A 23,218-nucleotide genomic window follows, 5' to 3' on the forward strand; every position below is an offset into this window, starting at 1 on the left:
GTGTTACTTTTTGTTTAGAACGAATCGCCCTTGACTCCCCAGCACACGTGTGTATGGGCATAGGATTCCGCCCAATCCCCTCCCCCGCAAATTCTAGTCTCAGGTACAAGCCCAAGCCTGTCCCCCGCGCCGTACACACACTGACCCCACCAGAACTCAAGCGGATCAGTCCAGAAGTTTATTTTGAGCTTAGATGGGAGCGGGGGTGGGAGGAAGGGAGGAGAGAAGCACAGGGATCGAGGCCCCAAAGTGTTGTGTCCAGAACTGCGGATCAGGTCCTGGAGAGCCTACTCCTGAACCCATGGTTGGGTGCCCCTTGCAGGCAAGGCTCCATCGCTGGGGAGGAGTGGAGCAGGCTGAGCGAAGGTGGGGAAACTACGCACCCCCTTCCTAGCAGGCGTTGGCCTTATATCAGTTTGTGTGGCGGGGAGAGTGGAAACTGGGTCTGAATCCCAAATCCCTTGCCTAGTACCTGTCCAAGGCTTGAGGACCTTTCCATCCAGACCCCACAGTCCACCTCAGTGATCCCAGTCCATGAATTCCAGTCCCGGCTCCACCAAACATTATGACCTTTGGCAAGTTACTAGACCTCGGGGCCTCATTTTCCTCCTCTCTAGTGGGGATTATAATAGCCACCTGAAGGTTATTTGAAAGATTAATGTGTGTAAAACATTCAGAGCCATGCCTGCCGCTAGAGTTAGCTCTATGAAAGGTCATTATCACCTTCCTTCTCCAGCTCTTCCTCCAGATCTCCCCACACACACTTACCTGCCTCACTGGGGCCTCCGGGGCAGAGGGCCACTGGGCGAAGCTCTAGTTGGCTGGCTTGGGAGTGGAGGCGCTGGAAGGAAGAGGCTCCTGAGCCAGGGTAAGAGCGCCCCCTGGGGGGTGCTTGGGGCATAGCGGAGGCAGATCTAGGAAGCCTGAGGCCTCGCAGGCTGGGATCCGTACGATCCCAGGTCTGGACGTTGGGAATAGGCTGGGAGTACCTGAGTGTGCGCAGACGAGGCCCAGCCCGGCGGCCAGGGCGGCGCCCAGCACGAAGGCGGCCAACACCAGCGCCACCACAGGCGCGGGCTCCAGGGCCCCCGGGGCCGGCGCGGGCGGCTGGGGGAGCACGGCCCTGCCCGGGAGGCTCTTGTGCGGCCCTGTGGGAGAGTGCAACGCTAAGCCGGGGCCCGGGGCGCTGCTGTGCTGCCCTGCCCGGCCCCAGGGCACCGGCGTGCTTACTGGGGGGCGGCCGCGGCACTGTGACCACGATAGGCTGCGTCAGCGTGTGCAGGTGGGGGCTGTCGGCGCCCAGGCTCTCGCCGCTGCCGCTGCCGCTGCCAACGCCCGCGCATGCCTCATCCTGGGGCAGACACTGGCGGGAGGGAGAGAAACAGGGACGTCAGGTCGGCGATCCCGGGTCTGGTCCTCAAGTCTCTCTGAAGACACCTAAGCGCCCGGTACGGAATAATCCCAGCGACTACGGAGACTCAGCGGGGAGGATTGCAAGTTTGAGGCCAACCTCAGCAACTCCGCGAGGAGACCTTATCTCAAGATTTTTTTTTTTTGGGGGGGGGATGTAGCTCAGTTGTAAGGCACCCTTGGATTCAATCCCCAGTAACCGCACCTGCGGGGGTGGGGGGGCGTAGCCCCTAAGCATCCAGTTCCCCACCGCAGCCAGGAGGCCACCTTTAGACCCTCTAGAAATCCAGCCTTAGGGTTCCAGGCCCCACCAGAGAAGATGTCAAATGTCAGGCGCTCTAGTCTTAAGATCCGGCTCTCAGCACCTAACCTGTGGAGCCCGACCTCAAGGGCCACAGATTGGTCCCTTTGCAGGCTTCTGCATCCAGTCTGAATCCAGAGGGGATTCGGTGTCCATTTCATTTCCCCCACGAGGAATTCATCGGGTCCCTGGGGCGGGGGGGGGGTCTCCGCATCTAGCGCACCCAGCCAGAGAGAGACCCCAGTTCCAAACCCCTGCCCTCAAGGGATTCTTGCCCCAGATCCCAAGAGACCCTAATACCCAGATGCCCAAACCCCGAGGTGCTTCTCTCTGGTGCCTGAGACGCTTGTGCTCCCAGAGGGTCCCCAGCGCCCAAATTTCCGGCTTTACTCTCCGCACCCGCAGTTTCTTCGGCGGCGAGGTCAGAGCCTCCCGCGTCCGGCGGACTCCCTGGAGGAGGCGGCAGCGGCTCAGCTGGCAATGCAAGAACTGCACCGAGGCGTTGAACACTGGGCGCAGCCGGAAGCTGAAGCGTGCGGGGCGGGTCGCATCGGGGTGCGACGGTGGCGGGAAGGCTACCGAGGCGTCAGCAGGGCAGCCCCCGCTTAGCAGCACCAGAGCAGGCCCGGAGGCCGGGCGTGAGGACGGCGTTACTGAGCAGCGGTGCAGGGACAGGCCCCAGCGCGGGGAGGGTCGGGCCAGGGCCGCCTGAGAGACAGAGGTGCCATCAGGGTCGCCCGGTTCCCGCCTGTACCCACCTGCCCTGGGTGCTACCAAGGTCCGCACCTGCACGAACACGCGGCTATCTGCCGGGACCTCGAGCGGCCCCGCGCGGCGCGGGAAGGCGTCCTCTGCGTCAGACAGCTCCAGACTGAAAAGGGGCCTGCGCAGCCAGGGGCCAGGTCCCCCGGGGAACGCGGGCGCTGGCGGGAGCGGGAAAAGGGCAGCACAGAGGAGGAAGACGCATTCCCTTAAACCCTCCAGGAAAGTGTCCCGACCTCCTGCCCCCCACCCACTGCCTTCTTCCGAATAGGGACCTGCGCGGCTCTGGTTCCGGATTTCCCTAAGTTCTCTGACAGCGGGGAGTTACTAAGACAGCCCCCGTGAGCCCCGGAGCTTAACAGCCAGCCGTCCAGGCAGGGCGCAGGGCTGCGCGCCCCTGGGGAGACCTCTTTCTCTCCCTCTGCAGAGCGGGGTGGAGGAGGGACAACTGGGTGAAGTCAGAGGTCTCTCCCTTCACCCAGGCAGCTCGTTAGAGATGTCGGTCGTATTGTTCCCCAAAAGGTCGGTGCAGTCGCCAACGGGAAAGTGGTGACAGGGGTGCCCTTCCCGAGGCTTTTCAGGGCACACAGTCCAGCCAGACGGCCAGAGTCTGGGGTTTTGTTTGTTGCTTCTGGCTCTTTGCTCCCAGGCTGAGGGCAGCAGCAGCACAGGACAGCAGAAAGGGGTCTCCTATCCTGTGACCCTGCACACACTCAGTACCTTCACAACGTTCTGTGGGGTCCCTGTCAAATACAATCTGCACACCCACTTCCAAAAAGCATTTGTAAAGAAGGTTCCACTCCCCCAGCCCTGATCCTCATAGTGGCTCCTGGGGCTTGTGAAGATGGCCAGCCTGGATAGAGCCAGACCCCCCCCATCGCCAGAAGCAGAGGTCTTGAAAAGTAACAACAGGGGAATGAGAGCGTGACCCACCCAGGATGCCCGGAGCCTCTACATACCAATCGGCCCACCAGGCAAGGGGGAGGTCCCTGGGAGCAGAGCCAGCAGCAGGAGTCTGGTGCCCAGCATGCTGCACTGGTTGAGGTGGGAGCACTGCAGGGCCAGCAGCAGTGGCGCCTACTCGGGCTGTTCACAGGTCAGCAGGTGGGCAGGCAACCCTGGCCTTGGATGGGCTGCCACCCTGGAAAGCAGGGAGCGGGGGTGGAGGACTGAGGGTTGATACCAGAGCTGGTGTCCAAGGCCTACAGGGATTAGGGGCTTCTCTCTTGCTTGGCTCCAGATCACTGGGGAGAAGGGGTACCTGGACCTCACAAAGGCCACTGGATACTCAGTGAGTCACTACAAATACCCCCTCCCAAGCTTGCCTCAGTTTCCCCCAATGCAGGGGTCTCATCCACCTGAATGGCGCCCCTCCTCTGGCCCCTTCCCAGGTCTTACCAGCCCCATGACACGACAGACTCAGAAGAAAAGGGAAGGGTTTTATTCTCAAGCGTCTAAGGATTTACAAACGAGGGCATTTTATTTTAAAAAGGAACAGGGCAATACTGGTGGCCTGAGAAGGGGTTCTTGGGCCGGTGGGCTGGGCCAGGCCACCCCAGGACCCTGCCCACCCGACTGTCCTCTGGTCCAGAGGGACGGCTGGTGACGGAGGGGAAGTCTTGGGAGGCAGGGAGGCAGGAGCGACTCCCCGGAGCTCCCACTCAACACTGAAGGGAGGACATGGGTGGACACACACAAAACAGAAAATAAAGTTAAATAAAAACAAACCCAGGCAGCCCAGCCTCAGGCCTGTGCTGGCTGTGGGACCAGCCAAGGGCCCTTCCAGCTGCCCGAAAAGGCAGGGGCCAGGCCTGTTGACCCGCGCCCCCATCCCCTCACAAAGGAGATGAAGGTGCCTTCCCTGGGGGGCAGAGAGAAGGTGACTTCTATTTCGTTTTAAACATGCGGCATGTGTGAATATAATAGTGTAATGAGTCAACAGACAGGTCAGAGGCCCGGCTGTCTAGGCCTATGCTGCTTCAGCTGCGCACAGCCAGGTTCCTCACCTTTGGTGTTGGTTGGTTTATGTTTGTGATTTAATCTTTTTTTTCTTTTTTGTTTGTTTTCTTGTCCACTTGATTTGCATGCATCACCAACAAAAAGGAAACACACCCATCCTGCTCTGGCTGCTGCAGTGGGCTGGGGGCAGGGCACGCTGGCCCAGTCCTTCCCCATCCCAGGCCTCAAGGTGGCCTGGGGGCTGGCCAGCTCCAGCGGGCAAGCTGAGGGTTGCTCAGGGGCTCGACACTCCCACACCCTGGCCTGCTCTCCCCTGACACTCCAGCCAAGCCTATCCCTGTCCCTGTCACGTCCTCAAACCTCCACATCCGCTCCCTCTGCCCTCAATCCTGACTTCCTCCTGCCCTCCCCCAGCTCCCTGGCCCCACTCCTGCCTTCCAGCCACCTCCCTGATGCCCGCTGCTCCCTACTACACCCTTCACCACCTTCCCTGAAGGCCATCCTGCATGGCCGAGGCCCCTTGGGCTCCCTCCACTGCCTAAGCTCTCAAGCTACCCCCAAGCTGCGGCCAGCCTCCAGCCTCAAGGGTGGAGGAACCCCCAGAGCCCGTATTTGGCCTCTTTGGGCCTGGGACCCACCAGGAGCAGTAGCCCAGGCCCCTTTGGCTCAGCCCCCAGTCCCAGCCCCCCCAGTGCCAGAGAGCAGTTGGAGGCCCCAGCACAAGCAGCTAAACATGACTTTGGTAAAAGTTTCTGAAGGTACCGACACACCCCATGAGGACACACTCTCCTCATCCCCCTCCCCCCAACACCCCACCAAGTACAATAAAATACAATAAACTCCAAAAAGGACCCCCTGAGATCAAAGAGAGAGAGAGAGAAAGAGAAAAGAGAGAGAGAAACCAGTCCTGGTCCGGCTGCAGTCACAATGACCACTCCGCCATCCTGGGGTGAGGACTCAAGGAGGCCTAGGTAGACCCAGAGCTCCCACAGAGGGGTGGGGTGTCTGAGCCCAGGCTTGAGCCAGGAGAGAAGCAGGGGACTAGAAGGAACTGGGGAAAGCCAGACAGGGACAGAGGGGTAGAGAGGAACAGGGCAGAGGGACATGGAGAGCAAGCACATGTCAGGGAGAGAGAGGGCAGGTGCTGAAGTGTGGGGTGCAGATGTGGGAGCTCTCTCCTGGCCCCTGGGGACTGCCCAGCCCAGAGGTTTCGACTAAATAAATAGCGAGTCTGCTGGCGGCCTGCTGTCTTCCATTCACAGTGTCTGTCACCGGACGCACATAGCCGGCTGACCCCAGGGTGGGGAGGGCTGGGGACCAGTAGGCCCATCTGTCCACGGCTGGTGGGCAGGGAGTCAGGGGTGATGGGTGTCCCCTACTTTCTGTCCTCAGCCCTCAGTGGCCGTCCAGAACCCAGGTTTCCCCTGGCGGGCAGCTGGGTGGCCAAGTGGGGAAGGGGGGCCTATAGCCATGCCCCTGGCCCCTGTGGGGCTGGCAGCCACCGTGTGGCTACCTGAAGAAGGGCAGGTGATGTTGGCTCAGGACTCCACTAGTCCGCGGTGACTCTGTCTTCGCCATGACATCCTTGAACCAGGATGCCACATCTACCTCGAGCGTCTCATAGCGCTTGATGAAGTTGTGTTCCTGTGGACCCGAGGGGCGGGGCTTAGGATGAGGGGTTTTTCCTCCAGGCCTCGGCTTGGGGGGGGCTGGGTTCCCAAATGGCAGGGCCCCCGTACTTACAAGTAGCTTATTATACTTTGGTCTCTTCCTGTGATCTTTAGTAAGGCTGGAGGAAGAGGAGGAAGGGGAGGGAGGTGAGAGTCTGGTGGGGCAGGCTGGGCTGCCTCCCCGCGTAAGCCCTCTCTGGTGAGCCAGGGGTCTTCCAGATCTGTTCGTGGCTGGGACCTGCCAAGCTGTGTATCCCTGAAGTCTCCCAGCCAGGACATATTGTAAGGCCTGGCGTGGGACCTAGAATTAGAATGGGAGGTTCCTACTAGAGAGTTGGGTGGGCTCCCAGGAGACTGGTACGTGATTTCCTGAAGACTTTACTCTCCTTGCTAAGGTACAGTGTTTAGGGCTGCTGGCCCTGAAGCAGCACCATTCATTCACAATATCCTGTGGCAAAGCCCACTGACCACCAAATACCCATTGGGCCAGGTATCAACAGGTCCAAACCCAGCTCATGGTTCTGTACCAGCTTCAACTCCTGGCACAGCCCCTGGTTGTAGCCGGCCTGAAGCTGCCAAAGTACCATCCCTGGGTGGCCTCTCCCTCCTCTTCCTACACCAGCCTTCTCTAGCAGCCCTGAGCAATGGGCCACACCTGGCTTCCTGAGGCCTCCCAGAGCAGAAGAGCAGGGCAAGTAGGGATGCTCACCAGTCTTTGACGAAGGACTGAAAGTCCCCCGAGAAGCCCATGTGACCCGGCAGGAGTGGGGGCTCTTCCTGTAGGACTTTGGTGAGGACCTCAAAGTCCGTCTTGCAATTCTTGTAGGGGAACTGTCCAGTTGCCAGCTCCACCTGACAGGGAGACAGGCAGGGCTGGACTGGCGGGGAAGGAGATCCTGCCCTCCTTTGCTTCCTTACTCCCAGCCTGAGGGTGGAGGCAGGGTCCCAGCTCACCAATGAGATGCCCAGGCTCCATACATCTGCTCGGATGTCATAGTCAGGCTTGGTGGGGTCCGGGGGGTCAATGCGCTCAGGCTACCAGGAGGGAGAAAAGGATGCACCTTCAGGATAGGGGCCAGTGTCTCAGACCCCATTCCACCTTCCCAGCTCCACAGGCTCCCAACTCACCGCCATGTAGGCAGCACAGCCGGCACTCCGTGTTTTGGCCTTGGAGTCCACCAGGCGGCCGCTGATGCCGAAGTCACAGAGCTTAATCTGGCCCCGCTCATCCAGCAGGATGTTTGAAGGCTTAACATCGCGGTGGATCACGCCATGCTTCTCCTTCAGGTAGAACAGTGCCTTTACGATCTGCAGCATGGACAGCAGAAGACTCCTGTGAAGGGGGGACATGGCCTGGGGCCGTCAACCCAGTCACATGAGCCCTGGCCTGCAGCTCACCGCCACTGTCATCTTGCCCAGGATCCGCTCAGGGATGGGGCCCTGCATCCGCTTCTTAAGCTTCTCGGCACATGTGCCCATAAGCTCCATGGCGATGAAGACATCTGTCTGCAGAGGGAGGGGTGGCACATGTGGCTTGGGGTGACTGTGCCTTCCTGTCCACCCCAGTCATGCTCTGATCCCCAGGGAAGAGGACCCTGTGGGGGCAAAGGGCACCCTGAGGCTTCCCCATGGGCCGGGCCAGTCAAGAACCTGCTCACATTGGTGATGAAGGTGCCAAAGCACTGCACAATGTAGGGGCAGTCGTGGCTCTTGAGCACCACATCCAGGTCCATAAGGATGCGCTTGTTCTCTTCCTTGTTTCCCGATCGTCGCATTTGCTGCAAGAAGGGATGGCCAGGAGGGAACCTTAGCACCAGGGACGCAGAGAATGAGACAGAGGTCCAAAAGGCAAGGACTGCACTCACCTTGACAGCAATAATGTGGCCTGTCTTCCGGAAACGCATCTTCCACACCTGGCCACAGGTGCCACTGCCCATCTCGCCCAAGTTCTCTAGGTCGTTGATCTCTGCCTGATAGCGCTGGCAGGTGGGAGAGGGAACAAGGCTGGAGGGTCCCCAGGGCTTGTCCTCCCACCCCCACCCCCTGGCCCAGCCGTATCCTGCCCTCCTCCGCCCAGATGCTGAGCAAGGGAGGTACCTGGCCCCCAATGGTCAGGTAGCCCGTCTGCTTCATGATCTCCTGCAGCTTCTGGTCAATCTCGATGCTGGGGACAGGGAGCAGGAGTTGGTGAAGGGGTTCCTAACCAACCCGAAGCAACCCAAGCCCGCACACCAGTGTTCCCCAGACTTCACCACCCTCTCACCTGGCACAGCAACACTCCCCATGCTGCCCTGCTGAATGGGCCCTGACCCCCTGCCAGCCTGCTCTGACAGCTCACCTCTCCATGCTGCGTGGTGTGAACAAGGTTGACGGGAGCCCCAGCATGTGGCGGGGTCGGGCAGGGGGCGTGGGGTGCTGCGGGGAGCTCTCTGAGGACGGTGAGTGGCTGCCCCCATCGTTGGCCAGCGGGAGCTGCAGGGCTGGGGGGTTGAGAACCAGAAGCAGGGAGGGGGTCAGCACCCAGCTGGTCTCAGCTCCAGGCCTGACATTCTGGGGATAGGTAGGGACCCTCATCTTCCCCTCCCTCGTACTCTTCAGCCAGGCTGACACAGCCACCTGCCCTGCTGGCTGGGGCCATCCTTAGGGTGCCTTCTCCTGCCCCCTGTCCTAGAAGGATGGGGTAGGCTAGTGGGAGAGGGTGGTCCCCAGAGGCTGGGGTTTTTTCCAAAGTCTATGATAACGAAGAAGTAAGGTGGGGACCTGGTAGGGACCTGTGGCCAGGCAACCTCCCTGACACATCCCTTTCTCCCCTCCTCTGCCAGGAAACGGGCCCAGAGTCACAGTGCCCACAGTGGCTCATGCGAGGATGGACTACTCCCCAGGACCAGCCTGGGCCCTGGCCCTGCCACCAGCACTGCATTAGGCAGCCAAACAAGAATGAGGTAGACCACCCTGGTGAGACAGTGGGCACAGGCCCCTGGCTTCTTGCTGCCTTGCCCCATGTTCTGCTCCAGGGTTAGGGAGAGCCACCCTCTGGCCAGCAGGTGCCTCCCAGTCAAGCCTACAGAGCTGAGGCCAAGGGGGCAGGGGCAGAACTCCAAGCTGGGCCTGTAGGCCTGTACCCTCAGGTAAGGAGATCTGGGTGGCACAGCTCCTCCAGAGGCTGGTAAGGCTGGGCAGGGTTGGGGACAGGGTCAGGGAGGGGATTTGGTGCTGTCCAGTGGCCTGCATGCGGACAGCTGGGGCATGCTACAGGCAGGCAGGCAGGCAGGCAGGTAGGCAGCAGGCACCCAGGACGGGCAGGCGGCATTACGAGGTGGGAGGGCAGGAGACAGACAGATAGACAGGAGCCAAGACTTAGGGCCCAGCTGTAATAGAGGAGGCACTGCAGAGACAGGCCAGAGAGGGGCCCAGGACAGCAGAGCAGGTTCCCTGAGGATAAGGGTCTCCCTGCCTGGTCTGTCAAGGGGTGGGAAGCAGGGGTTGGGAGGCCAGTGTGGCTCCTGGACCCTTCACACTCCAGAGGACCTGGTGCCCCAGAAGGGTAACAAGCTTGCTTACCTCTGGCAACTGGCTATAAGAACCCTCCAAGGGTCACCTTCCCAGGAAATCCCAGAACCTGCCACTCTCCCAAAACCCGCCACAGATGTCCCCTCCCCTCTTCATATCCCCTGCCTTGCCATTTGGGCCCAGTGACCAATGGGCAGAGAAAGACAAATATGCTCCAGTTGTCAACGAGGCCCTTTCCTGACCCGGCTGGCCTGGGACCTTGACCTTAGCCAGTGAGAGGGCATGCAGAGGACCCTGACTCAAAGTCCACCAAAGGATGCAAGTCCTGCCAGAGCCGGGCTGGAGTCAAGAAAGGGCCGTGGGGGCATTGCTGGGGCAGCACTCACTATCCTCACCTCCCATTGCTCATGACTGCACAGACTCTGATGTCCCTGTGCCTCTGCTCCGTCCTGTCACAGTCCTGATTCCTTGGTGGCACCTGAGGGTACCCGTGTTCCCTCACATTCGGCTCTCAACCCCATGAGCGGTCACTCTAGGAACCACACAGGTCTTGCCCCTAGAGCTATTTGGGCCCCCTTTGTCCAGTATCATCAGCTCTCTGGGGTGAGGACCACGCCCCCAGGTGCCCTAAGCAGTCCCCTTCCCTGAACAGTCCACCAGCCCTCCAGGGCTGCCAGCCCCAGAAAATGCAGCATGGTAGGAATCTGAGGTGGGCTGGAGTGGGGAAGGAAGACACACGAAGGCCCGAGAATAGAGATCACAGAGGGGGTGCCACGTGGTGATGTGGACAGAGTAAATGCAAGAGGGTGAGAGGCAGAGGGACGGTGAGAATGAGTGACAGAAAACCAAGAGGAGCCTTAGATGTGCAAGCCATCAGCACAATATGCACGCACACTCACATGCAAGTGCACACACGTGCACACGAACACACACACAACACAGCATGGCATGACCTCCCCACCACATGCAGACAGGCAGAGCCAGCACCCCCTTTCCTCTGACACATCTGCACACACACACAACATTGAGAACATACAACAGTCCCACCAGCCACACGCACACACCCACCTACAAAGCAGACCCCACCTCTGCCAACACAGGTGCTCTCTCCTACACACAGGGCCACACCATACCCAGGAACCAGCACAGCCCAACTGCCCATTATGTCTACTCCCAAACATGCTGGCACCAGAGCAGGGACATCTGCAGGGCTGTCCCCTTCTGCCTCTTTCCCTGACACCTTGCTTAAATCCTATCTTCTCCAGCAGCTTTTCCTGAGCCAGCCCATGCACAGCCTGTCTCCCAGCTAGAATGTTCTCCCTAACCAGGAATGTGCTCATTGTCCACTGATGGCTCTCCACTGCATCCTCAGTTCCACAGGACAGGGACTGGGTCTGTTCTGTTCACTGCTGTATCCCTGGTACTGAGAGCAGGCACAGCACACAGGGGCAATACTCATTCATCCAATTATTGAGATGGACCAAACAGGCATAAAGCACTCACCTGGTCCCACATTCTCCATTATATGCACACGCGCACGCGCACACACACACTCACTCACCCCCTCAGTGGGCAACAGACTTCCACTCATTAGGGGAGCCCATTTCCTCCTCTAGGGAGTCCAAACCTGAGCTCAAGAGGAAGGAGGGAGGGATGAGAGGACAGAGGAAGATGGCGCTGGGCCCACACTGCTCTGGTGGACTCAGAGAAAGTAAGAGTGAGAAGAGGAGACAGAACATACACATGAAGCATGGGGCTAGGGGGATGGCATTCTGCGGCCAGGGCAGCGGTTAGGTCAATGGTGCAGATGTCCAAGCGGCGATGATAAAAAGGCTGGTACCTGCTCGCTGGGACGGGGCAGGAGCAGGGCTTAGAGTGATCACAATAACTGGATGGGAAAGGAAGAAAAAAAACAACACCACGATAAATCACAACAGAAATGGCCGATTTGTCCAAAAGAAAAGAAATCAAATCATAATGAGGAGGAGGGGAGACGCGAGGCACCAAACTGCAGAGATGGGTAGAAACTGACAGAGATGGGAAGGTGGGGAGGATGGGATGGAGCTGACAGACACAGACACCTGGGGGGGACTCCTTGGGACCTGCCCGCCATGGGCCTCACTGGGCCTTGCTCTGCACTGGGAACAGCCACTCTTAAGGTACCCTGGAACCCATACCCAATCCTGTCTCATTCATGCTGGGGCTGGATACAACAGTCCTGCAGGACCCAGCAGGGACCTTACTGGTCTTGGCCAGGCTTCCAGTCCCCAATAACATCCAAAGACAGTATGTTCACCTCTGGGATTTCTCTGGGCCCCCAAGAGATTCCCCAGGGAGGAAACTGAACCAACCCATGTCTAAAGAGGGATGGATGGACTCTAAATAGGGACTGAGGGAGGGTAAGACTTGAAGGTCAAGTGACAGTGACCAGGTAGTAGACAGAATTCTGAGATATCAGGGGGTGCCTTCCTCCTCCTGTCAACCTGACAAGGAATTATATAACTTCCAGGGTCATACCAAAGAGAATATGACAACTTTTTTTTTTTTTTTTTTGGCTAGGTCAAAAGAGAGACAGAAAGGGTCATCATGAGGAGGGGGCCAGTCACAGAGTCCATGGGGAGGGAGAAAAATCCAATTCCTTCCAGCTGAAAAGACTTGGGAGATGGGTATTTGTGAAACACAATGAGAAGGCTATACTATCCCAGGCCAGGTGTGTGTGAAGGGTTGGGAAGGCAGCTGTTGATCCAGGACAAGATGCCAGGGAGGAAGGCATAGATCAGAAAGGAGGCATTTGTGTACTGGGGAGCTAGACCTACCCAGTTGTCCAGGCCTGGTGTGTGTGTGTGTGTGTGTGTGTGTGTGTTGAGGGAAACAGTCATTTGAATCCAGAAGACAGTCACCACCCTAGGAGATGGTGTGTATTTCCAGAGGGCTAGACATCTCACCAAGAGAGTGGCACTGAAGTTAGTCACAGGGGCATGGGGAGGCCTGTTTTATGTGGGAGGGGGTCACTGAGCCCAATGACAAGGTCACCCCAGGCTGGGAAGAAAGGACCACCTGATATAGTCATGGTGTCAAATGGGAGAATGGAGTTAGAAGGATTATATGTGTGTGTGTGGGATGACCTCGGGTGTTCCCAGGCCAGCTGTGTGACTATGAGTGTTAAAGGATTGTCAGCTAAACGCAAGGCTGGACAGTGGAACTCTTGACAGTCACTGCTACAGAGGGACTGACGGGAATCCTTTTGGGACATGACCACGTTTGCCGGGGGCCCAGATGGGATAACAGTCGCGTGGGTACGGGTGTAGTTCAGTGCAGGTGACAGATGCTCCGGTGACCGCGGCGATGGGGGCGGGTCAATGGGTACGGAGGCCTGGCCTGCGGCCTGGTAACTAGCTCCCAGACCCCCAAAGAAGGAACCCCCAGGCCCTGGGAACGGCCGCTCGGGAACCCGCCGGCCCCACGCCCCCCGGGTCACCGTGACCCTCTCCCTGCGGGCTGACAGCGGGGGCGGGGAGGAGCACAGCGAGCGCCCCGGAAGCGGGGGCGGGGCCTGGTCCCGGGGGCGGGGCCTCCCGCGGCGCGCGCCCCGCCCCACCTGCCCCTCCCCCACGCCTCCGTGCTTACTGGGCCTGGGCCGCTGGGGGCTGATATCCAGGTTGAGGTCGATCCTCCTCCGGGCCTCGCGGTTCTCCTGCTTCAGCTTTGCTTCCAGGCGGGACAGCTTTTGCTCCAGGGAGGACGCCGCCATCTTCCCCGCCGCCGCCGCCGCCGCCGCCGCCGCGCACTGCCGGGCCGCCCGTCAGTCCGGCAGACAAACACCGCACTGCGCCTGCGCCCGGATGACCCCGCCGAGCCGCCGTCTCGCCCTGGATGGCGCATGCCCGCGGCGCGCACCCGCCCTGCCCGCGTGCGAAACTCCGCGCGTGCGTATTTAGTCTCAACCCAGGGAGAACGCCTCCTTGAGCTCGCGGCGGGCAACGTGCAACACACCCGCGCACCACTACCACTGGGGTGCGCATGCGTAAATTCCCGAGCGCTCCGCCAAGAGGCGCTGTGTGTAAACCCACGTTTATTTAGTGAACGGTGTGTGGGGTAAACGGCGCACATGCGTAAAGAGGTGGAGACGCGGTCGCGCGCTTGGCTTCTACTGAGCGAGTGCACCAGCTGTCTGTCTCCTGTGGTTGCCGTAGCAGTGCGTTTTCATCTCCTCGCTCTTCCCGCCCCGAGTCGGGTCCTGGCAGCCGCACCCTCACGGAACTGGCTTCCTCCTCAGTGCTTCATTAGGATCCTGTTATGCTTAATTGCTGACTGAACGCCCGTTGGCGTGCGGTGCGGCCTCCTCACCATAATTATGCATCCGTGGGAAGCCCTTTCCATTTCAACTAGTCCCAGCAAGCTCAGGGTTGGACAAGACCTGGCGGGAGGCAAGGGCTCTGGAAATCCAGCCTTGTGACTTCTCACCTCGATGACAGGGCCAAGGTCAAGGCCAAAATTCCTGGCCACAGCGTGGGACCTTCAGAAGTCCCACCCCCATCTGTCCCGCTTCAGGACCTCCAGAATTAGTGTGGGCCCTGGGGTTACATGCTTCTGTCTGATGCCCCCCCGCCCCCCAGCCTAAATAGATCCTTTTAAGGGGTAAGGTGGGTGCTGGGGAAATGCCCCTGTCTGAAGCCCTGGGTCCCTCAATAGCAGCTTGTGTCTGCTCTAAGATGCCAGGGGAAAATCTGCATTTTTGCAGTCACTTGGCAAGTAGCCAAACCCACGAGGTGAAGCTGTGCCAAGTGCCCTACTCATTCTGGAGTCCAACACGGGGAACACCTTGGGATGGGCTTTGAAGGCTTCGGACTCCTGGAGACGACTTGAGGGTGGAGCAGTCACTCAAATGTGGATTTAAGAGGATAAAAGGGAAGGGAGAGGAAAGGGATTCTCTGGGAAAACATCCAGGCAGAAGACACCACCAGATTTTTTCTTCTAATGGGAGGAGGTCTTTACCTTGCCCTCCTGAGCCCCTTTGGTGCCTCTCTCCTAGGACAGAGGCATCCTTGATTCTGGCAGATAGGTGTAGCCACTTAGTTCTGTGAAATAGGTCTAGACTTAGGTCGTGGTGGTGACTTGGAACAAAGCAGCCTGTGCAGAAAGGAACATCAATCAGATGCCTGCTGGCGGAAACGCCTGTCAATCAGCCAGATCTCCTGACTAACACCTGTCAATCAGCAGGATCCCCTGGCCAATCCTGGAGTTCAGCCAACTCCCCTGACCAACTCCAAGGGGGCAAGGGACCCTAAAAACACCTTTTCCTGTCCCAAGCCCTTCCCTTCCTGCTGTAAGCCCCATAAAAGTCCAGTCTGATCAAGCTTCCAGGCGGTTTCTCCTCAGACCCTTCTCCTGCCCCGGAGTGATATCTCAATAAAGCCTCTTTCTGGGGCTGGGGATATGGCTCAAGCGGTAGCGCGCTCGCCTGGCATGCGTGCGGCCCGGGTTCGATCCTCAGCACCACATACAAAGATGTTGTGTCTGCCAAAAACTAAAAAATAAATATTAAAAAATTCTCTCAAAAAAAAGAATAAAATAAAATAAAGCCTCTTTCAGCAGCCTTTTAAAATCTGCCTCCTTTGGTTGCTGCCCACCTCGCCTGATCTGATATAGACAATAACAGGAGTGTACGTAAAAGATCAGAATCATGATTATTTATTAAGCATCCAAAGGTATATGTCCCCCCACCCAGGGAACATCCAAAAAACAAAGCCCTTGCCTGTCCTCAGAAAAATGTAGATGCCACAGCAGGTGTTGACCAACCTTAGGAAGTCCATGAATAGTCCTCTGGGGGAAACTGTCAACTGCCTGAGGTGGCTTGCAGAGTTTTACATGTGCGTGATAGGAGCGTTTTTTTTCCTAAGGAAGGAGATGCCCAGCTTTCACTGGGTTCTCAAAGGGCCAGAATCTAAAAGTGGCACAGAATCTAGACATTCAGGTAGCTATTCTTTAGGTTAGTGTTTCCATCATAGAGGCTTAGGACTACCTGCATCATAATTACCTAGCATGCTTATTTATTAGCAGGTCCCTGGCCCCCACCCAAGCTCCTGAATGAGTCTTTCAAGGGTGGGGCCTGAGATGTTCTGTTTTGTCCTAGCCCCTCAGTTGATTCTGGCACATAGCCAGATAGGAGGACGATTGTTCTTGGTACACATGTCTGTAGCAAAGGACTCATAAATAAAGACTTAGCATCAAAGTTGGGGTGGAGGTTGGGGAGCTGGTCCCTTGTGTCTGTGTCCTCTCCTTGGGAGAGAACCCCAGATGTAAGCTGCTTTGTTGGTGGTGGGAGGGTTGGAAATCCCATCGGGATGTGTCCCCACTCCCATATGTGACACTAATTGAGCTGGAATGTCCAGAGGGAGGGCATGCCAAACAGCCAAAGACACAGGTGTGGCTTTTGTCTGAGAATTCTTGAGTTAATCCTTCTGTATGGGGTTCCACCCCAAATCCACAACTTCCTGTGTCTCTCTAGACAAACCAGTCCCAGGATCTTTCCTGGACCCCACAAAGCTGACATGTCTGCCTCTCCTCTCCTGGCTGGACCCAGTGGCCCTTTCTCATGGAAGACACTGCTGGGGCAGAAGCATCCAAAGGCCTCTACCTCCACCTTCTCCACCCTGTCTTCATTCCTCCTCCATCCTCTCCCGCACCTCTGCAGGAAGACCCTCATAAAGGGTATCCTCCACCAGCAGTCCCGCCTTCTTGAGTCCCGTGCAGCTGCCGAGTTCTTCTGGCAGTGCCTCCAAACGGTTGCCCTTGAGCTCCAGGCGGCTGAGGGCCCTGAGGGCAGCAATGTGGGGTGAGAGGTGGCTCAGGTGGTTATACCCCAGAAGCAATGTCCGAAGCTTTCGGCAGAAGAACAGTTCCTCTGGCAAGGCCTCAAGGGCATTGTAGGAGAGAGCCAGGTGCTGCAGGTTCTGGAGGAGACCCACCTCGGGTGGCAGGGAACGCAGCCCATTGTGCGCCACATCCAGCAACCGGAGGCCCAAGCACAGGCCGAGCTGAGTCGGCAGGGTCTCAAGCTTATTGTGGCTGAGATCAAGCTGCTCCAGGCTCCTGAGCTTCCGCACATGCTCGGGGATATAGGCAATCTGGTTGTGCCACAGCCTGAGTGTGACCAGCTTCCGACAGTGCTGGAAGCTGAGGATCTCCTCGATGGACCGCAGATGGTTGTCTTTGAGGTCCAGCTCCTGCAGCGCACCTAGGCTGAAGATGGCATGGGGGATGCGCTCCAGCCCGCAGGCCACCAGCTCCAGCTCCCGCAGTACCACCAGCTTCTTGAGGCTGTTGAGGGCAAGCAGGCGGGCCCCGTCATTGTGCAGACTGAGCCGCTGCAGGTGCCCTGCCACATCAGCCACGCTGGCTGGCACCTTCCCGGCATTGCTGCGTAGGGACAACGCTTTGAGCTGCTTCAGCTCCCGGAGGCTCTCCAGGGTGGCAGCCCGAGCCAGCTCTGGAGGAAACAGGCCCTCTAGGTGCAGCTCCTCCAAGCCACGCAGCCCGAACACCCAAAGGGGCACTTCGCGGAGCTCTTCGCATTTGACGCGGATCACCTTCAGGCGGTCCCGCAGGAAGATCTGTGAGGAGAAGGGCAGCCGGGCAGGTGAGTGGAGCAAGCTGAGCTCCTGAAGGTGAACCAGCTGCGAGAGGCCCGGGGGGAAGGTGATATCACAGATGGCCTCCAGCCGGAGCGCCTCCACCTCACTGAGCTCAAAGACAGTGTCCGGCAGCCCAGGGAGCATGCAGAGGGCCAGCTCCAGCCGGCCCCACGCATTGCGCTGCAGCTTCTGCCGAAGCTTCTCAGGTGTCCACTCGTGGTTGAGGTTGAGTTGCTTCAGGCGGCTCTCACTGACCTCTGAGAGGAAGACAGCGAAGCGCTTGGAGTAGAGCGAGTCATACTGGTCTATGAGGTGCAGCATGAAGGCAAAGTCGTTCTTGACGTCAGGGATGTCGTTCATGCCTGTCTCTTCCCGCACAGAACGGAAGGAGTACTCCTTGAGGGGCCGGTGGAACAGCCAATAGAGGGTGTACAGGCAGGTGATGCCATAGACGCACACGAAGGAGATGTAACAGAAGGCCAGCTTGGAGAAGAGGTGGGCCTTGGTGTGGTTGCAGCAGAAGCTGGCATACCCGGTGACTTCTGAGGTCTCCACCCGACAGGCCACCAGAAAACTGATCTTCTCCACATAAACCAGGTTGTAAACCAGGATGGCTAAGAACTTGCAGACTTTGAGCACCGTCTGCCGGATGTACATGGTGTAGAGGATGTCACCCTCTTCCACGTGCACTCGGAATTTCTTGACCTTCTCAAACAGGGCTTTTGCCTGCTCGCCCTCCTTTTTGTCCAGCAGGGTGACGGCAGGAGGTTCAGTCACCACCTTCTCAGGCTCTGCCAGCACCTTTTCCTTCTCTCCCTCACCTGCCTTCCCTGTCCCTGTCCCCGCTGTGGTCACCACGATCGCTGCAGCCCGTCCGGCAGCCGGGCCCTTGTGGTTCTCTCCAGAGACCTCAGACAAGGCCCGTGTGGTCCACGGTGAATCAAAACACTTGCCCAGGATGGAGATGAAGTGTTCGATCTTGGAGCTGGTGCCAGGAAACTTGAACCAGAAGCTGGTGCAGACCATGAAGATGAGTGTGTGGATGACGACGAGGTAGGGAAAGTACTTGGCGTACCAGTGGAGGGCGGTCTCGTAGCACAGCTGGTTGATGAAGCTGTACTGCTGCAGGTCCAGGTTGTTCTTGAGGCCGCTGAGCTGCCGGAGACCTCCCATCTGCTCAGAGACCCCCCGAGGCAATAGTTGCCGGCACGGAGCCTCTGATAAGTTCTCCCGGGGTTCATGACTGGGCAGACAGATGATCTTGTCCTGTGTCACCTGAGAATGAGGAGGTGGCAAAGCAGAGTGTTGGGATCATGAAGCAGGGGGCAGGGGACAGAAGCAGGCTGAAGGTGAGAGACCCTGGTCCTAGACCCTTACCAGATGGCTGACTGTGGGGGGGTGGGTGCTAAACCTCCACATCGGTCCTTGTCTGAAAAAAAGGAGTTGGGTTGGACTGTGTCCCTCCCCTCAAAAAGATGTTGAAGTCCTCAACCTCCAATCCCTTGTGAATGTGGCCTTCTTTGGAAAAGGGTCTTTGCAGAAGTAATCAAGATGAGGCCATGAGAGCGAACCCTAATCCAGTAGGACCGTGTCCTTACAGAAAGGGGACATTTGGACATAGACACAAGGAGAACGCCACAAGATTTCGGGGCTGCCAAAGCCTAGGAGAAAGATGGGCACAGATTCTCCCTCACAGTCCTTGGAGGAACCCCGCTGCCTCAGCACCTTGATCTCCACTGCCCTCTAGAACCAACTGCACCGTAATAAGTTTCTGGTGTTTAAGCCACTCGGTCTGTGCTACTTGATGTCAGCAGTCTTACCAAAGTCAGCAACCGCAGTTCTTTCTAGATTCCAGGGATAGACAGAGTGTTGTGAAAGCAGGGAACACCACAGGAGGACTCAGAGGCCACCCCCAGTGGTGGAAGGGAGGTAAGGGGCCAGAATCGGTCTGCAGGCGGGCAAGGGCTTGACAGGAAGGCTTCTAGTGCGGCCTTGCCCCTCGATGGCCCGGTCCTTTACCTGGAGGGTACAGCCAAAGACCCCAATCATGAGCATCGCTATGGTGAGGTACTCGGCCAGCACGTCCCACCAGGGTTTGAGCACCTTGAATGCTGGCTGCTGTTCGGTAAATTGCTTGAACTCAGCCACGGGGATCATCTTGCCTACAGCAAACAAGGAGACAGGTATAGAGAGATCATGAGGAAGGGGTGCCTTCCTGGCAGGGAGGCAGACACAGCCTGTGCTCCCTGATAGGAGCCATGTGCCCAGCTTCTCCTCTTAGGCTCCCCCCTGCCAGACCCCACCTCCTTCCCAGAGCCAGGGCTCCAGATCTTGCTGTTTCTCCTGCCCTGATCTGACTCTGTCTGCCCTCTCAGAGCTCAATAGGGACAGTCCACAGGGTTCCTGTCCCCCGGCCTTCCCATGTGGCCTTCTCCCCAAACCCAGCATGCCCCTCCCACCCTTGATGCTGGAAGCCCCAAAACACCCACTTGGGGCTGCCTGACTCCAGCCTAGAATCTCACTGCCACCGGGCAGGAGAGTGCCCCACAGCTCAGGACTTCCGGGGTGTGGGTCCCCCACCCCCTCCAGGGGTGCTCCTGGGCACCACCTCCAACCTCTAACCTGAAAAGCCGGCTGGCAGCCTGGCTGGAACCTGGCTGGAACCTGGCTCTGCTCTGGTTACCAGGGCCCCCGGGGTTAGGGAGTGGCCCAGCCAAGGTAGTCAGCCCTGGGGGTGGTGTGTGACCTAGACACCAGAGTTTCTAAGGGGGCTGTACCCAGCACCTGAGGTACAAACTAGAGACTGGGCTCTGTGAGGGAGGGGAGTGTTGGCTTGGCCAAGGGTGGAGGACCACAAGTGGAATGCTCCCGGGTGACACCTACATCTGGCAGGGAGCTGCACTGCCAGGCTCCTGGCTTCCGGCCCACTCCTCTTTCCCTGGCTTCCTTTTTGACCAAGGTATCATTACTGCAATACAGTCTGGCCAGCCCAAGTCACAGACGGGGGCGAGGGGCACAAAGCTGGGACGTCACCCTCTGAGGCAGGCAGCCACTTGCCATGGCTGGGGGCGGGGAAGCGCAGGGGTCCCTAGGCAGCTCACCCTTGCCAGCATCGGAGCTTACCCATCTCCATCACCTCTCTCTTAAGCAGGCTTCTAAGAGTCTCCTGTCCCCATCCTGTCACTGGGCAAAGGCTGGATTAGGTAGAGAAGGGAAGCCCTGGCTCTTGTCTCATCCCTCAGCCAACTGTGCTCACATCTCTGCCTCCCTTTTTAGTCCCCAAAGGTTTTGTAATGACTCCTGAGTGATAAAGTCAGGGTGGGGATGATGACACAGAATGCAGGTTTGCCCACCAGCCCTCAGGCTGTCCCTCACCACTTTCCTCTGAGGCTCCCACCTTCATATGGGGGATCTGCAGGCAAGGAGGCGCCCAGGGTCTTCCCGCACACGATGGACACTCATGTCCGCCCCATTCACCCAGAGTGCAGGATCCTCTCACAGTGGCCCATCCCCCACGCTCACTAACACTCCCAGGCCTACACCAAAAGCCAAGGAAGAATATTTCCAGCCTTCATCAGTAGCATCTAATCCAGAGAAAAGCCCAAGCAGCTCAGCAACCCCAGGGGATGACTGTGCATGGTGGCCATCAAAAGGGACACCTGGGGACATTTTGGAGCACACACATTTGTGTATGAGGGTACACACTGAGCAGAAGGAAGACCCAGAACAAGGGAGCTATAACGTCTGTGTTGAGTTTCAGCCACTCGCTCAGGGTGGCCTTTGAGGAATGCTGTTTCGTTGCTGGGGACAGTGGCAGCAATGCCACCCACATACGCTGGTAGGAACCAACTCCTTGTCCTGGTCACCATTCAGGACCCATCTCACATTGATGTAAATTTCACCCCCTGCCTGCCCACCCTCCTGGGTGTACAACCACAGGCAAAAAGACAGAAACCCTCAGGGTCCCCTTGGACTTCTCAGTGACTCCAGGGGAGGCGGATAAATCGGAGGCGGATGCAGGGGATTATCATTATCCGTCTCCATGACTCAAACCTGTTGGTCCCAAACCTGCCATTAAATTTCCGCAGACACAAGGGTGCCCCCCCCCCCCGCCATGTCTGAGCAGAGCTGGTGGCAGAGTCCAGAAAGAGGGGCTGATGGAACTTGGGTAGGGGCAGAAAAAAATGGCAATGGGGACCACACTCAATGTGTGCCATTAGATGTTCTCAATGTGTCATTTCTCCCAAGTTGGAGAGCTTGGGTGCTGGGCTCTTGTTTTCCAGACTTGGAGGAGAGATGTGACTTGTCAAGGTTTCCATCCCAGTCCCCTCACCTGTCTGCTTGACGGCCCTTAATGCTCTGTCTCAGGAAGGCACCTCCCACAGTGATATGGCATCTCCACAAAAAGAACCCTGAAGGGGTGTTCCAGAAGGTCAGGATGGGGGTCTCACCATCTAGGACCACCAGGCCCCTCTCCTGCTCCCTGTCTCTGGGCCCTCAGGCCTCTTGCTCCTCATGATGTGGTGGTTAGTTTCCTACTGCAGGAGTAGGGGTGGGGGGTGTGGGAGGCAGACCCCTCCTCACCCACAGCCCGAAAGAAACAGCAGGCTTTCAGCCTTGAAGAGCACAAAGTTCAACTCCTGCTTTTTTCACAAGGGGAACTTGAGGTGGGGAATGGGGGAGCATAGCCCACTTAGCAGATCTCTGACCAGCCTGTGGACTCAGCCCACCAGCACAGTTTCCAAGCTTCCCTTGCAGGAACTTGGGGTCTGGGGAGTGTTGAAGTTCAAAAATCTCAGAAAGCAGCTGGTGCGGACCCCCAGTGGAGAGGCTCTGGGGCTTTGAGAAACTCTCTGGGGTCAAGTTGTCTGACCTCTCAGTCACCAGCCCCAGTACAGGATATGGAGATCGCGACCCCCAAGGTCCACCCCTGACGGTTGAAGGTTTCCTTACTTGGCTGGGTCTGCCTGGTTCCCAGGACAGGCGACCTTGGGGCCTGCCTCTGTTTGCGCACCCACCCGCCAGCTCCCGGTGTGTCCCGGACGTCCCGCCCAGGCCACAGAGTCTGCAGCACCTGAGCGATCCTCCCTCCGCGGGATTCCAGCGCCAGTCCGACCCCCACCTGGTCATCCCACGCCCGCGGGCGGAGAGCCCCTTACTCACAGCTCCGGGGTGGACGCTGGGCCCAACTCCTAGGTCTCTGGGAGCGGAGCAGCCCGGACTCCCGCAGAGTTCCCGGGCGGGTTCGCCAGGGTGAGTCAGGGCGAGCGGGCGGGCCAGGAGCCGGAGAGCCGCCCCGCCCCGCCCCGCCCCCGGACAGCTCGGCCCGCCTCGCTGGTCCACCCGGCTCTGGGCGCCACACGATCGCCGACAGGCCAGGGGTCGTCATCCTGCTCTGCCCAGGTGGGCGCAGAGCCGGCTCCAGCGGAGGGGCTTTAGGAGTCTGCAGTCCAGCTGCAAGGGGGGAAACTGAGGAAACGGGACGTCCTGGGCTCTCAAAACTATATTATGGTCGTCTTTCTGGACAGGTGTCAGCAATGGGTGGAAATGTTTCCCCCAACCCTTACTTAAGGCACTGCCAGTTGGCCTCGAAGCCGACCAAGACACAGGTGACCAGAGTCTTCAGTTGGAAGATGGGTCCTTTTTGAGGAGCAGGGGGGGGGGGGGCTTCCCTCTACTGTTCTGGCTTTGGGGTAGGAGTTGGGCCTAGCCCAAAGCAGCCAGCCCAGTGGGGGTCCTAGCCTGACTGTCCTTGTCCAGACTTGTGGCCCACCCTCGGGGAAGTTGGGGCAGGCTGCTCCCAGATCCTGGGGGCTGCAGGGAGGGGCCAGAGAACTCTGGTAGCTGGGAATGGAGTTCTAGTCTGGGAACCCCACTTCTGGAAACCAAGACTTTGCCTTCCCACCACCACCCTAACCTTGCTGTCACCTAGTGGGGAGCCTGGCCTGGGTCACAGAATAGCAAATCAAGCA

General features: G+C 58.3%; 3 protein-coding genes across 5 annotated transcripts; all 3 read right to left on the reverse strand.

Annotated features, from left to right (window-relative positions):
• Positions 1 to 156: 156 nt before the first annotated feature.
• On the reverse strand, positions 157 to 3,756 carry Tgfbr3l (transforming growth factor beta receptor 3 like). Its single transcript, XM_058579163.1, has 6 exons — positions 3,433 to 3,756; positions 2,111 to 2,634; positions 1,231 to 1,363; positions 990 to 1,148; positions 769 to 841; positions 157 to 336 (listed from the first exon to the last, which is right to left on the reverse strand). The coding sequence occupies exons 1-5, from the start codon at positions 3,500 to 3,502 to the stop codon at positions 774 to 776; spliced, it is 954 nt and encodes a 317-aa protein (XP_058435146.1). The 5' UTR covers positions 3,503 to 3,756; the 3' UTR covers positions 157 to 336; positions 769 to 773.
• A 136-nt stretch (positions 3,757 to 3,892) lies between these two features.
• Map2k7 (mitogen-activated protein kinase kinase 7) lies at positions 3,893 to 13,441 on the reverse strand. 2 transcript variants are annotated; one of them, XM_046443836.2, is made up of 12 exons: positions 13,240 to 13,441; positions 11,453 to 11,500; positions 8,441 to 8,582; positions 8,200 to 8,266; positions 7,968 to 8,081; positions 7,761 to 7,880; positions 7,501 to 7,608; positions 7,231 to 7,410; positions 7,057 to 7,137; positions 6,812 to 6,954; positions 6,176 to 6,221; positions 3,893 to 6,076 (listed from the first exon to the last, which is right to left on the reverse strand). In XM_046443836.2, the coding sequence occupies exons 1-12, from the start codon at positions 13,361 to 13,363 to the stop codon at positions 5,942 to 5,944; spliced, it is 1,308 nt and encodes a 435-aa protein (XP_046299792.1). In that variant the 5' UTR covers positions 13,364 to 13,441; the 3' UTR covers positions 3,893 to 5,941. The 2 variants fall into 2 exon arrangements, with proteins under 2 accessions (XP_046299792.1, XP_046299793.1); XM_046443837.2 differs by lacking the exon at positions 11,453 to 11,500 and having other exon boundaries at positions 13,240 to 13,440.
• A 1,839-nt stretch (positions 13,442 to 15,280) lies between these two features.
• On the reverse strand, positions 15,281 to 22,513 carry Lrrc8e (leucine rich repeat containing 8 VRAC subunit E). 2 transcript variants are annotated; one of them, XM_046443843.2, is made up of 4 exons: positions 22,410 to 22,507; positions 21,580 to 21,658; positions 19,266 to 19,408; positions 15,281 to 18,521 (listed from the first exon to the last, which is right to left on the reverse strand). In XM_046443843.2, exons 3-4 carry the CDS (start codon positions 19,401 to 19,403, stop codon positions 16,272 to 16,274), a joined length of 2,388 nt encoding a protein of 795 aa, XP_046299799.1. In that variant the 5' UTR covers positions 19,404 to 19,408; positions 21,580 to 21,658; positions 22,410 to 22,507; the 3' UTR covers positions 15,281 to 16,271. The 2 variants fall into 2 exon arrangements, with proteins under 2 accessions (XP_046299799.1, XP_046299798.1); XM_046443842.2 differs by lacking the exon at positions 21,580 to 21,658 and having other exon boundaries at positions 22,410 to 22,513.
• Positions 22,514 to 23,218: the final 705 nt, after the last annotated feature.

Source organism: Marmota monax, unplaced genomic scaffold (genome assembly GCF_021218885.2).
Source record: "Marmota monax isolate L192 unplaced genomic scaffold, Marmota_monax_Labrador192_F-V1.1 WCK01_AAM20220418_F8-fsc00102, whole genome shotgun sequence".
Classification (NCBI taxonomy): Eukaryota; Metazoa; Chordata; class Mammalia; order Rodentia; family Sciuridae; genus Marmota; species Marmota monax.